Source organism: Spermophilus citellus, assembly GCF_964194105.1.
Source record: "Spermophilus citellus genome assembly, chromosome: 2".
NCBI classification, from domain to species: domain Eukaryota; kingdom Metazoa; phylum Chordata; class Mammalia; order Rodentia; family Sciuridae; genus Spermophilus; species Spermophilus citellus.
Window position 1 is genome coordinate 195,027,042 of NC_138183.1, and position 13,432 is coordinate 195,040,473.

Genomic DNA, 13,432 nt, shown 5'->3' on the forward strand with positions numbered 1-13,432 from the left:
CTGGTTGTAGCCAGCCACTGAGTGTTTCAATAGGGGAAGAAACATATTTAGATCCCTGCCTCAGAAAGGTGGGACAATGCTGTCATGGAGGGTCACCCTCTGAGCTATTGGGACAGCCAGGACTCTGCCAAGCTGGTACCAGGTGCCTGGACTGTGTCCAGGACTGGGCTCAGTGACTCAACGTTGAGGAAATCACTCCCCAGGGGGAAAGGGCCCAGATGAATCATCTGAGTGGGGGGCCGCTGGGAGGCTGGGGGCTCCCTGAGTCACCGTCCTGGGATTGGGAGGGGGAAAGTGACAGAGAGAGGTGTCGGCAGTGCAGTGGAAAGGATTCAGGTCAGACTACAGCCGAGAGCTGCCAAGGGGCTCTGTCTGCCTTATCATTCCGGACTTGATCCTCCTGGCAGTCCTGAGCAGGATATGGGAAAACTGAGGCCCAGAAAGGTGGGGAGGGGATCTGACCAAGGTCATTCAGCAAGTCGCTGGCAAAAAGCCAGACGAGACCCACACTCACCCTTCTGTTCAGGCACATCCCACCGCCTCAGATGCTCTCACGGAAGGTGGAGGCTAGGAACCGTGTTGGTCCAGACAGGGAGCTGACCCGGCTTATAACCCACCAACCTCCTCTCAATTCCGCCAAGCCAACTGCAACTGGGGCCGGGTTGCGCCACTGCGATGAAACACCAGGGGGCGCAGGAGTGTCACGGCTGCCGCAGGCGCCTGAGCACAGAGGCCGCTCTGCAGAGGAATACGCTCCGGGCGCGCGGGTCTCACCGCGGAACTGCGGACAGCGTGGCCCTGAGGCTTGCACCCTCTCCAGGCTCCCGGACACCGATGCAGACCCGCCTGTCACTCCTGGGGGCTAGGTGCCCCCACCCCGCACTTAGGAGGGGTGCGCCTGTGTGTCTGTGCGCACGTGTCTCCCTCGCAGATTTGCTACTGCTTCAGGGCTTGTCCGTCTTGGAGAGACCTCTAAAATTCTCCCTGACTTCCCTCTTCCTTCTGGGTCGGAGGGAGAGGAGCAAGTCCAGGGCTCTGTAGTGTCCGCGATCCCCTCCTCCTTCTCCCTTCTCCGCTCCCACTCCGGACCGCTTTTCTCTTGGCCAGGGAGCTCTGGCCCCGCCCAGGACTAATGGGTAGGGGAGGGGATGTGGCCGGGGCACCTAGCTCTGAGAAGCGACCCCTGAGAGAGAGGGAAAGGAATGGTGATGGGGCAAGGGAGGGGAGCGAAGGCTGAGCGCCGGCTTCCAGGAGGGGATCCTAATAGCCGATAGGCTGGAGGAGTCTAGGGAGGGGCGAGATGAGGGAGGGAAGAGGCGGCAGGGGTCTTGGGGGGTCCGAAGATCCCACTAGCTGAGAGGTGCCGTCCCCTGTTGCCGGGAGGAGGGCGGGGCTGGGGCGGTCTGGGGGCGGGCCGGGGGCGGGCCGGGGCGGGGCCGGGGCGGACACTCCCGCGGACCGGGCGAAGCTGTCGCGGACGCGCTGACCGAGCGCAGCGGCCGGGCCGGCGGGCGGGCGGGCTGCTGCGAGCATGGTCCTGGTGCTGCACCACATCCTCATCGCTGTTGTCCAATTCCTCAGGCGGGGCCAGCAGGTCTTCCTCAAGCCGGACGAGCCGCCGCCGCCGCCGCCGCAGCTATGCGCCGACAACCTGCAGGTAGGGGGGCCCCCCCATTCTGGGAACAGCGAGAACCGGGTGTCCGGGGAGCGCCTGGCAGGGCCGGGTCCTCTACCGAGTGTGTAGTGGCCAGTTCCACGGTCCCCTCTCCCCTGAGTCCCCTGAACCCTCCTGGGGAGAGGACCCCTCCCCTAGTTCTGATCCCCACTTCTGTGCTAGGACAGCAGCCCATATCCAGAAGGAGCCCTTGAACCCCCACCTTTCAGTCTAAATGCCCCCCTAGACTCCGAATCCTATTTGGATCCAGTACTCCACCCCAAGCGCCAAACTCCTAATCCACAGTGGGACCCCAGTTCACACCGCTCTACTCAAGTCTGCAACACCTACCCCCAGAGTAGTGGAGGACCCCTTCCCAAACCCGGAAGCCTCCACTGGGTATACCAGACTGCTGGCACACACAGGCCACCTGAACCCCTATCTGCCCTGTGGCCAGATCTCAGTTGGTGCCTCACCCCAAGACCTGAACCTCCACTCCACAGCCTCAACTGTACCCCCAGATTCCCACTCAAACATCTAGACTTTAGTCCTCAGCCCAAACTCCACCTCAGGGTCCAAACCACCTTCCCTCTGGGCTTTTCTCCCCTGTGGAACTCTTCCTCCACATTCCTTCCCTCTCTCTTGTATAGAAAACCCCCTAGTCTTTTCCTGCTGGTATCCCCCTTCTCTTGTTTCTCTCTGGGTGTGGTGGTCCTACTTTATTCTCTTGGTTTCTCCTTGGGTTTCCCACTAACTCTTGGGCTCTCTCTCTCTCTCTGCCTCTCTGCTTCTTTCCTGTGTGCCCACCTTTTTGGGTCTATTCGTCTCTCCAGTTTTTTCAGGTCTCTCTTTATTCTAGGAACTCTCTTCTCTCTCTCTCTCTCTCTCTCTCTCTCTCTCTCTCTCTCTCTCTCTCTCTCTCTCGTTATTCTTCCCCCTTATGTGTGCCTCTGCTTTGGGATAAAGAGAGGACAGGTTCAGAGGACAGGGCTGCTGTCCCAGGACCTGCACCCCTCCCCATGTTCTCAGGACTGGCACTACGTGAGCTCTGGTAGAAGGACCTAAACATGGAGTGTGCTGCCCTCGGGTGGTGCCCAGAGATCTAAAGAGGGTGGAGATCACGTGGCAGCACTGGCATTGGTAACTTATAACCCCCTCATCCCTGCTGTGCTGGTCTTGACCGAGGCAGCTGGGGATTTTGGGATGGGGGAGACAGTCATCTGGGGGAGTCTGGGGTGTATGTGTTTGTGTGTGGCATGGGCTGGGTTGCATGTGTTAGTGTGCCTGGTGTGTACTCGTGTGTTGTACTCTGTATGATCATGTCATCATGAGTGGGATTATGGTGAATGTGGCATTGTGGGTCTTTGGCGTTGTAAGCTGTGTATGGCTAGAGAGGCAGTGTTGTGGGTGTGGAGTGGGAGCTGGGTGTGTGTCTGTTATGTGTCTGTCATTGTGGGGTGGAGTTGTGGGGCAGCTTGCATAGGGATTGCATGTGTGGTTGTGTATGTTATTGGCTATTGTGTGTATTGTTATTGGCTATTGCCTGTCCCTTGGTGGGGACATGATGGGTTTTCCTGGATGTTTTGTCAGAGAGGTGCTAGAGGTGGGTGGTGTGTGTCCACGTGTGTCAGTGTCTACCTGATGGTTTAGAGTCACTGTGGTACAATCTGGGTTTGCTTGGGGAACACATAAGGACCTGTGTGTTGGTGTTTGTGTGTCAGTGGTGGCTGTTTGTGCATCCCTGGACAGGCAAGGCTGCAGCTAGAGCCAAGAGGTTGGTGGACCAAGAACGGGGTAGGAGGGTGGTAGGAGGAGGCAGTGGGCAGGCAGGATTGTCTGTGCTGAGGGGCTTTGTGTGCCCATAAATGTGTGACATTAAGTGTTCACATTATCTATGCAGGGTGTGTCTGCATGTGCCTCGTGTCTGGGTGGTGTGTGTGTTGAATTTAATTGGATGATGTGTCTATGGTTGGGAGGTGAGTGTGAGGTGTGTGAGGTGCCTGGTGGGAGATGGAGTGTGAGTGTGGCATGCGGTGTGGGTGTGTGAGCTGTGTGACTTTTCAGCGTGAGGTGTGGAATCTGTGATCTTTTCTCCCTGTGAGCTGTTTGTGTGTAGTGAGATGTGAGGTGTGTCCAGTGACTAGGTGTGTGTGTGTGTGTGTGTGTGTGTGTGTGTGTGTAGGGCTGTAGAATATGCTGCAGGGGGTAAGGAAAGTGTGTAGTATGAGGAACGAGGCATGTTATATTTGGGGTGTGTGTATAGAGTACAGTAGGTGCCTCATAAATGTTTGAGGAGTGACGTCTTTACAGGGGGGGCTTGGCTGCCATCCTGTCTCTCCCTCCCTCCCTCCCTCCCATAAGGTCCCTAGAGATGCCCTCCCATGCCCCGTGCCTCCCCCAGGCTGCCCCTACCCTTTGCCCTTTATCCTCCTCACTTTGACCAAAGCCTTTGTCTTGGGTTTCCTGCTGAGCAGGCGCTGGACAGGCAGGCGGCAGGCGATGTCGCAGTCCGGGAACCTTTGTTCTTTTCCTCTTAGCCTGACTTATGTTGGGGCCAAGGCTTGGAGGGGGGCGGGAAGAGGATGCACGTGTCAGCAAGGTCACTGTGTTTACTACTACCTCGCCCCATGCTACAGAGAAGGGAGGGGCCAGTACAGATGGTAAGGCCAGGGTGTCTCTGGTAGCACCTCTTGGTGCCCAAGCAGACTGGGCTGGGCTTGGAGTCCCGCAAGTCTGCAAACCACACTTAGTGTTGTGTGGCCCAATACCCTTTCTGGCTTATATCTCCCAGCACTCCTTCTCTATGCTCCCCTACCCTCTTCCCTTTTCTGTGTGGCTGTGACCCCCAAGGAGGGTCATTGGACTGGAATACAAACAGAAGACTTCACTCTCTCTCTCTACTTTTATTGCGCTTCCCCCCCCCCCCAAGGTCTAATGGAAGAGAAGTAGTTCCTGTCCTCATAGATACCCTTATCTGAAAAGGAAGACTTGAGTCCTGATCACACCTTTGGGAACCCTGAGTCTGACAGGGGAGATCCTGGTCAGTAGAGGATCCAGGTTAGACCTTCCAGCAAGGCCATGGAAAACCTTCTGGGTGGCCTCCCAACAGGTATTTGAAGGCATCAAGGTTTAGGACATCTTAAGGTTGGAGGCACAAAGACAATCTCAGTCAGTCAGGAGAAGCGCTGGGGGCCAGGGGTTAGCATTACCTTCAAGAAGTTTGTCTGAAGGGAATGGGCTTGTGCTGGGCCTTGAAGGGGTGTTGGGGTGGGCAGGGAAATGCAGCCTGGGGCTGAAGAAGATTCTGATCCAACTAGCAAAAGTAGGAATCTTGAAGCCCTAAAGTGCTGCATGGCTCTGAGTGGCTAATCCTGGGCCTCCAGCCTTCTCAAGCTTTCAAGTTACCTTGTCCCATCGCAATGTCTTTGACTAGAATCATTGTCATCATGGTTGTTGTTATCATCATCATCATCATCATCATCACCATCACCATTATCTTTTAGGCATTTCTTTCCAACTTCCAGGTCCCTCAAAGATGTCTCCTTTGACAGATGCCTAAAAGCATTTATGCAGCCATGCTCTAGGCCGGGCAGGCACAGTTCTCAGTGCTGGGGTCATAGGGTTGACCAAGTTGGCCTCATAGAGCTCCCAGCTTCTGTTTGCAGCCACACTGCCACCCCTTCAGGCCTTGGGCAGCTGGCTCCTCCCTTCTGTTGTTTCTCCTCCCCATTTCTATTGGGGCCCTAAGTTTGCACCCCATTGCAGTCTGACTCCTGCCAGAATAAGAGCTTTTCAGAGGCTGGGTCTGGGTCTCCTGTCTTTGACCCCTGTGTTCTGAGCTGGGCTTGGTAAGGTTCAGGAGCTCCTTTCTGTTATCAGATGTCCATAGTCCTCTGTATAATTGGTAATTGTCCAGCTGCCACTTAGGGAAACTGAGGCACAGACTTAAGGCAGCATCCTCATAAGACCCTCTTTTTACCAGCATTCCCAGAGACCAAGAGAGGTCAGGTGACTGGACCAGGGCTCACAGAGAGGTGGCAGGGCTGCTACCGTTATCCAACTCTTCTGGCTGCCTGGCTGGGCTCTGGCCCCAGCACCATGCTGCTCTCTGGCTGGCCTCAGTGCTGCCTGTGGCGGGTAAATTATTATTAATGACCCCCCTGGCAAAGAGACAGGAAATGCTTCCCAGCCACAGCTGGGGAGCTGCTCCCTGCCAGCCCGACATCCATACCCGCTCTGACCCTGGTGTCGGCCCTGATACTATCTCCATTCCTCCTCGGCCCTCCTTTGCTCCTCCTGCCCATCAATCTGCCACCTCCCTGACCTTGATCTCCCAGGGGTTAAGGATAAGAAAAGGCAGAACTTTCTTTTCCACATCCCTGTCACTCACCACTTTCTCCAACCTGACTCATTATCTGCTTTCCTGCCCCAAAGGAATAAGAAGCAGCACCTCCTCCAGGAAACCTTCCCTGAACACGCGGCCAGTCCTCCAGGTGCTGCTAGTATAGGCCCCCGGGGCACTGAATTGCCCTCATTGCAGACTCTGTTCTCACTCAGCTTGCTTTGGTGGCTCTAAGGCTGGCCTATCCCCAGTCGCTGCCTTAGGACTGACCCATGGAAGATGTCCCCAGTGCCTCCTCTAGGAAGACTCCAGCCCAGCTCAGGAATCTCACCTCATCTAAGCACCCCTGCCCTGCTGGTCCAAGCTGCACCACACCATCATAGGTGGACATTAATGAGCATCTAGTAGGTGTCCAACAGGGACAGTGGGTAAATATGAGCAAGACACGGGCCTTAAAGTCCTCTATACCTTCCCCCAAGCCTGAGTCATGAGCGCAGGCAGGTAGCTCAGACTAGGTGCCATGGGGTGGGAGCAGGGATGAAGGCTGATGCTGGTAGCACGTGTGGTGAGGACAACGATGGAGATAAACTCAGGGGCCATAGTGGGACAGAGCCTAGGCCTCTAATTCAGCCCAGAGCAGGAAGGGAAGAGTAAGTTGGGGTGCTTCTGAGAGAGGAGACAAATCTAAACCGGGAGCTAAGGGACGAGTCAGGAGAAATTTCTGGACAAAGAGAAAAGGAGATTGTCACTGTGATGGCTTGCTGGTGGCAGACAAACTGAGAAAAGCATGTGTTCCTTGGTTCTACGGTTCTGGGGTGGAGCTGGGTCTTGGACTGCTAAGGCGGGTTAGGGTGGGGAGGGGAATGTGTGAAGCATCAAGAGGCAAGGGCTAGTGAGGCTGGTGAGGCTGGCATGGACCAAATTGTGCAGGACTTATAACCCATGCTAAAGATGCAAGATGTTTTCCCCCAGAGGGAAATGACATTGGGGGAGGGGTTGAAAGGAGGGAGCTGCCCATCAGGCCTGTGTGTGAGGAGCTCCCTGGACCATGGGTTAGAGGCTGAGGTGAGGCTGGTGTGGCCTAGGCAAGGGGTGTTGAGGCCTGGTCAGGGAAGGAGCTGAGGGGTGGAGGGGAAGGGAGGGGACTGAATGCTAAGAGACAGGTGGGAGCTGTTGCAGAGGTGGAAGGTCAGGGAACAGAGTGCCTGTGCCTCAGATCTGTGTGGGCTCTGGGCAGCCTCTGAGAGGTGTGGGAGGGAAGCCAGGGCCTGTCCCTCTAAGGGCTTAAAGGTGTCCTGAAGGCCTCCCAGGAGGTCATAAGCTTTGAAGCTAAGTTGGCTCTGGACCCTGCTCAGAGCTTCTGTGCCCTTACCTGTGCTCCTGGGGAACTTGGATCTGCCCTAGGTAAAGAGTGTTCAGAACTCAAAAATTAAAACAATCTGTGAAATGTAATAATACAATTCAAATCCAAAAATGTATAAGGATATTCCAAAAATGAGTAGAAATGTAAATTTATGAAAATGCCAAACACATGATCCCTCCTAATGTAAATCGTGAGCCTCAGCTGCTTCCCTGGACTTTGGATCTGGCTCCCTTGAAGTTGCTGCCTCTGCTGTGGCACCCCTTTCCAGGGCCTTGGTGTTCAGCTCTAGGCAGAGGAGCCTTCAGGGCCCCTCCTCTGAGGACCCTGCCCTCTCCCTCCTGCTAGTGGCTTCAAGGGACAGGCATTTTGCTTTTCTTGTTCCTTACCCTGAGAGAATTGGTCCTGTGCTCCCCCATCCGTGGTTGTCTCTATATGGGTGCCCTGGGGTGGGGGCAGGATGAATCAGGTGGGGAGTCTGAAGCAAGAGCAAGGGGAAGTGAGCGAGGCTGAAAGGGGAAGTGAGGGAGTGAGAAGCAGCATCACTCACACAAATGCTGGAATTTCAAAATTTGCAAGTTGCAAATTTCTGGATCACCTCCCCAGCCCAGCACGCTGAAGGCCCATCTTGCAATTTCAGAGTTGGGCACTGCTTGGCTTCTCGCTCTTGGTGATCTTGCATAAGAACACTTTTTGTGCTACATTTTCTGAAATGTAGAAGGAGGAAGTTGGGTAGTAGCTCCAAGGGCCGCCTGAGCTCTGGCTCTAGATAGGGTGTGTGATTTGAGAATCTGGGCTTGTGGGTTTGGGGCTGTCTCTGGGAGGATGCTAGCCTGCAGTGACTCTCAGCTCCCAGCCAGGGATGGGTGGGTGTGTGGTTGTGTGATTCCAACATTTTGTGACTTTAAGATGCTGAGACTCTGGGAGCTAAAGATGCGGACATTCTGTGCATCCAGGATTCTAGGATTTGATGATTTGATGATTCAATGATTCTAAATGGGGCTGCTGGGAAGAGCTGCAGCCACCTGCCTTGTTAATGTCAATGTTCAGTTATTAAATACATAATAAGAAGCAATGGAGACGGATATCTTGGGATGGTGGTGCCCCTCAGCCCACCCCAGTGAGGGAGGGGAGGGTGGCATGCTGGCATTAGAGGATACTGGAGACCCTTTCAACCTGGTTATAAAAGCTCTCTCCCATCACAACAGAACTGGTGCGTATGCATGTGGGAGATCTGCCATGCCCTAAGCTTACAGGGTTGGAGTCATTCCTGTCATCCCCCTGCCTCCATTCCCCAACCATTTCAGTCTATGGCAGAAAGGAGCACCTTTCCTCCCAGCCCCCAAAGTCTCTGGGCAGAAATGTGGACAGTAGAGGAAGGAGAGGCTGGCTCACCCCCCTTCTACAGCAGCTGGGCCTGAGGGGAAAACAGGACATGAGCACTTCCTGGACACAGGCGTGGAGACACACGAACCCCTGCATGTCAGGGCCCCAGCACCAAGGGCTTAGATAGGGCAGCTGCCAGTTGCCTGCGTATAGGCGGAAAAGGGAAGACTCTGCTCTCGCCCTGAGGATCAGAGGGTCTGGGAGAGCTGGTGGGTCCCTACTTGTGTCATAGGCCCACTGCCCAGCTTAGCCGAGCTCAGGGCTAGCCCAGTTGTCCAGTATCTAACTGCCACTTCCTGTTCCTCAGGACCCAGGTGGGAACTGGGGAGGGGAGAATTTCGGCCTTCTAGAAGCCTAGCATAGTGGCACACATCTGAAGGCTTCCCTAGTCTAGAAGATTCCAAGCTAGCCCCAGGGCACACTGTGCAGCCCAAAAAAAGGTGGAGGGGGGCTTCCTGATGTGTAGGATTCTCCTTGTTACTCCCAGCCTCCCCCTTTCCCCCAGGACACCTGAGGAGCAGGAGTGGAGGAGACCCAGGTTTGCAGGGTGGAGTCTCTGTCTTGTCACCCCTTCATGTTTCTCCTACCACTGGCTAGAAAGCAGGTGGGGTGGGGACAGCTGCTCCCTGTCATCTACAAGGCTCCATTGTCTCTCATCTCCTGACTTGGTGTCAGGATAGGGTTTCCAGCTGCCATACCCACAGCATGCCTCCCGGGGCTCTCCTCTCCCCACTCTGCTACCCTCTTTCTCCTGCTGTCCCATCCTCCCTTTCATCTCCGCCTGCCCCAGGCTCCCTTCCAATCCCTGTAAGTCTCCATCTCTGGCTCTCTGGGAGTTGAAGTCTTTCTTGAAAGATAGTTGGACTTGGAAGGGCCTGAGGAGATCACCAAGTCCCAGCTTTTCTTCAGATAAGGACACTAGCTCAGAGAGGGGAAGGTCCTGTCCCAAGTCACAGTAGGCTGTGGCAGAGCTCAATTCTGTGCTCCTTCCACTTCTGGGTCACACATGCACCCTGCCCATAGTACCAGGTGTCCAGGTTTTGAAGACTGACAGTGCCAGGACCACTGGGGGTGCTGAGCATGCAGATACCTCCCAAAGTGCAGTGGGCTTCTCTCCCCAGCCCTCCCCCACAGCCCCCAAGTTGCTTTTTCTTTCTCCTTTTTACCCAGACTCCTCCTTCTCTACGGTTCCTGCTGCCTGGCTGACCTCTGCCTCGGGCAGCTCCTGGCCTTGGGACTGGGATCAGAGCGCAGGCCTCCATGACTAGGATGGCACCCATGCACACAGACACACAGACACATGGAAAAGTATATACAAATCCCAGATGAAAACCCAATTGCAGTTAGGAGGCCACACCCTGGAACCCAGCATCCTCTTCTTCCTGTGAGGCCCCACATGCCTTCTCTAGGAAGCCCCCCAGGACTCCCACAGACCGTCTCCATCCCACTATCTCCTTTGTGACAGCTGAGCTCTAAGAGCCTTGGTTCCTTCTCCTGAGGGCAGGGCTGATCCTCCCCTTTAGTCCTGGGGCCCCTCCTTCAGTGTCTCCAGGAGGGGCTCAGCTTCCTGTGACTGGGTGGGGAGAGCCCTGAAGTCCCTAGAGGATGGTGGGACAATGGGGAGGCGGTGACAGATGAGGCATTGAGTCTTTCCCAAAGGAGGCTCCACCCTCCTCCCATCTCCCTGCCTGGTGTCTGGGGTTGGGGGTCCCTTTGCACTGGGGTTGTGATCTGAGCCCACAGTGCAGAGGTTTGGAAATCAGAAGCCCTGATACTCTCACAGCAGTTCCCTAACTGGACACTTTGGAGCCCAGGTCCCCAGAGCACCTGCTGTAGAGTCCTGAGGCATCTGGAGGCAGGCCGTGAGCTGGGCTTCTCTGGCTGCCCTGGAGGGAAGTAGGAGAGTGGCCAGCACTGAGGCTGGGTGGGGCACGAATGCCAGGCTGATGCCTCTCCTGCTCTCCACTTTCTCCACAAGAAGTCAGGTGAGGATGGCAGGCAGGGCCTGCAGCTGGCCCTGGGCACTGCCGGCGCTGGGAGCAGCAGGAAGCCTGCGGGGAGGCCGTGGATCAACTGCAACCTGCCCTGCCTCCTCTCCGGGGAGGGGAGGGCTGTCCAGGGCAGCGCAGTGGGTAGACCATTGGGAAGAAAAGGCTCACGCTTTGTGGACAAAAGGGATGCCCTTGGGGTCAGCTGGTTATCTGGGCCCTCGTCATTTCCTCCACTGGACACAGCTGGGTTAGTGGGGTCATCGCACAGAGGGAAGGAATGGGCCAGAGCCAATGACTACCAGGCCCTGTGGTCGTCAGGCACATGAGAGACCTTGTCATGCCCTGGGCTGCAGTCAGTCCCCTGCAGAGGTCCAGCCACATGGTCACAGTCACCCTGGAAGATGGCCACTCCTCGACCATTAGCTCCCCGATAGCCACACAGTGACCCTGCTTAGCTGTCCCCCTAGGACTCAGGGATATGGGAGACAGCCAGATACCTGCCACAGCCAACACACATGCATCCACACACCAGGTGCAGCTACTGCCACCCCTACAGCCACTCAAGGAGAGCCATAGATTCCAGCAGCCATGGACAGGTGTTCAGGGCCTGGTCGAGAAGACGGGTACACGAGGCAGGGAACTCAGAAACCCCTTCCCCAGGCCAGACTGTGCCCTCCCCCCAGCTCACTGAGTGCCTGAGGCTGTTTATTTCCTAACGGGGATGGGTGTCTCATCCCCCTCCCCCCCTCCCTGTCCCCACCACACGCTTCCCAAGCTGCCAAATCAAATCAGCCCCTGCACCCGCGCCAGGCTGGCATGGCGGCCAGCAGCTGACGGGAATGAAGCCAGGCTCAGAATATCCCGCCGCCTGTCCGATGCTGGGCACGCTTGCTGGTGGGGGCAGGGAGGGGCAGGAGCCTGCACACAGCCCCTGGGCAGTGACTGTCAGAGAAACTTAAGAGTTTCTGGAAGCTGCTTGGGTGGTGGGCTTCAGAGAAAGAGAAAGTGGGTCCCTGTGTGTCTGCCAAGGCCTGTGGCAGCATCTCCACTGTCAGCCTTCAAGGAGCTATGGAAGTGATGCGGGTGGGAGGGACAGGGGGTGGGCCTCTTACAGGAGCCCAGAGGACTCTGTGCCAGGTACTAGGGGTGGCGGATGCCACTTGAAATCGCATTCATTTGGGGTTTGCAGCACCTCTGGGCTGAAAGCCCCTCGATTGCCTGTGAACCAAATGTCCAACCCACTGTGGAACCTCAGAGACCGTGCAAGGAGGACATAGATCCTGCTTCATAGATAGAGAAGCTAAGGCTCAGAGAGGGCTGGGGGAGTTCCTTGGAGAGATGTGGAGGGGTCTCAGGAGGGGTTAGGATGTGGTCATTTCCACTCCTTGGGAGTGCTAGGCAGAAAGAAAAATCATGGCTCTATTCTCAGAGTCAAGAAGAAGAGAGTACAGGAGAGCCAGAGAGAGCGGAGGAGGCTACCTGTGGGCTTGCTGGGAGGGCAGGCTGGGGAGAAGGGGAAACGGCCTGGCAGGCCTCAGCCCCTGGCCTTCTTGTCTCTGCAGCCAGCCAGGACCCCCTTGCACAGGAGCCAGAGCCCCCAGGGAGTAGAGACGACCGACTGGAGGTGAGAGCTCAGTGGAGGGAGGAATGGGTGGGCTTGGGGGGGTGGGGGCGCAGGCTAGAGGGCAGTCTGAGAACTGCCCCTGCCCCTGGGAGGACTGGGAGGCTGGAGCCACATCCCAGTCCCAGCCCTAGCCCCTCCACCTCACACCAAGACTATCTCCCCTCACTTTCTATATACTCAGCCTGGGGTTCCCCATCTCTGAGGAATCCTCCTTCCCTCAACTAACCTGGGAATCATTTCACATCCCTCCCTCGCTGTGGCTTCTCTGCCCTGAGCATGTCCTGAGCTCCTCTCTTCTCCATTCCTCCTGCTGCTGGGTCCTGTCCCATCAGCTCCCCTGGACTCACAGGTGGCCTGCTTTCAATTACTCCATCTTTATGTGGGTGCCAGAGGATCCTTCTAATACAAAAACCTTACTTGTCATTCTCCTGCTCACAGATTCTCAGTGCTTCCACCAGGACCCCTCAGAAGCCCCAGTTTGGCCACAGTCCCCCTAAAGGACTCCTGCCTCCCCCCCCAATCACTGCTGCTTGTCCCTTCCCCTCCTTGGCCTACTAAATCCATCTGGGCTCTGCTCTAGCCTCCCTCCTCTGGGACATCCTCCCTGCCCCTCCATCACCTCCAGACCCAGCTGGCTCATGCTCCCTCCTCTGAGCTCTCCTGCCTGGCAGTCGGATGCTGGGGCATTCTGCTGTCTGTTGCCCACTGTGTGCCACTAGCACCCTGTTTTCTCCATTACATGACTCCATGTGTGTGTGTGTGTGTGCTTATCTTCTCTGCACTGTGAGCTTCTTGAACCTGGGCACTGTGCCTTTTTCATTCCCGAGTCCCCAGTGTCTCCGTGGGTGCCTGCTACAGGGCTTGGTCAGTGTATTTCCACTGATAGGAGAAGCGGCTGCCCCAGCCCCTGACCATGACTTTAGGGTACCTTAAAGAAAACTTTCATGTTCAATGAAGAACAAAAATGTGTGTGTGTGTGCGCGCGCGCGCGCCTGAGTGCCCAGGCGAGAGAGAATGAGTCCAGAGTCAGCTCACATGCCCCGGGGCCAGCTCAGATGAGAAGGAAGCTGTGGCC

At 56.2% G+C, this 13,432-nt stretch overlaps 1 protein-coding gene across 3 annotated transcripts in view; it reads left to right on the forward strand.

Annotated features, from left to right (window-relative positions):
- Positions 1 to 1,419: 1,419 nt before the first annotated feature.
- Positions 1,420 to 13,432, forward strand: part of PDE2A (phosphodiesterase 2A) — a 59,850-nt gene continuing 47,837 nt past the window's right edge. The window contains exons 1-2 of one of the 3 annotated variants that reach the window (XM_081279018.1): positions 1,420 to 1,736; positions 12,296 to 12,357. In XM_081279018.1, coding sequence (XP_081135144.1) covers positions 1,532 to 1,736; positions 12,296 to 12,357 — 267 coding nt within the window. In that variant the 5' untranslated portion in view covers positions 1,420 to 1,531. The remainder of the gene's footprint in view (positions 1,737 to 12,295; positions 12,358 to 13,432) is intronic. The other 2 variants (XM_081279017.1, XM_081279016.1) reach the window with 2 other exon arrangements.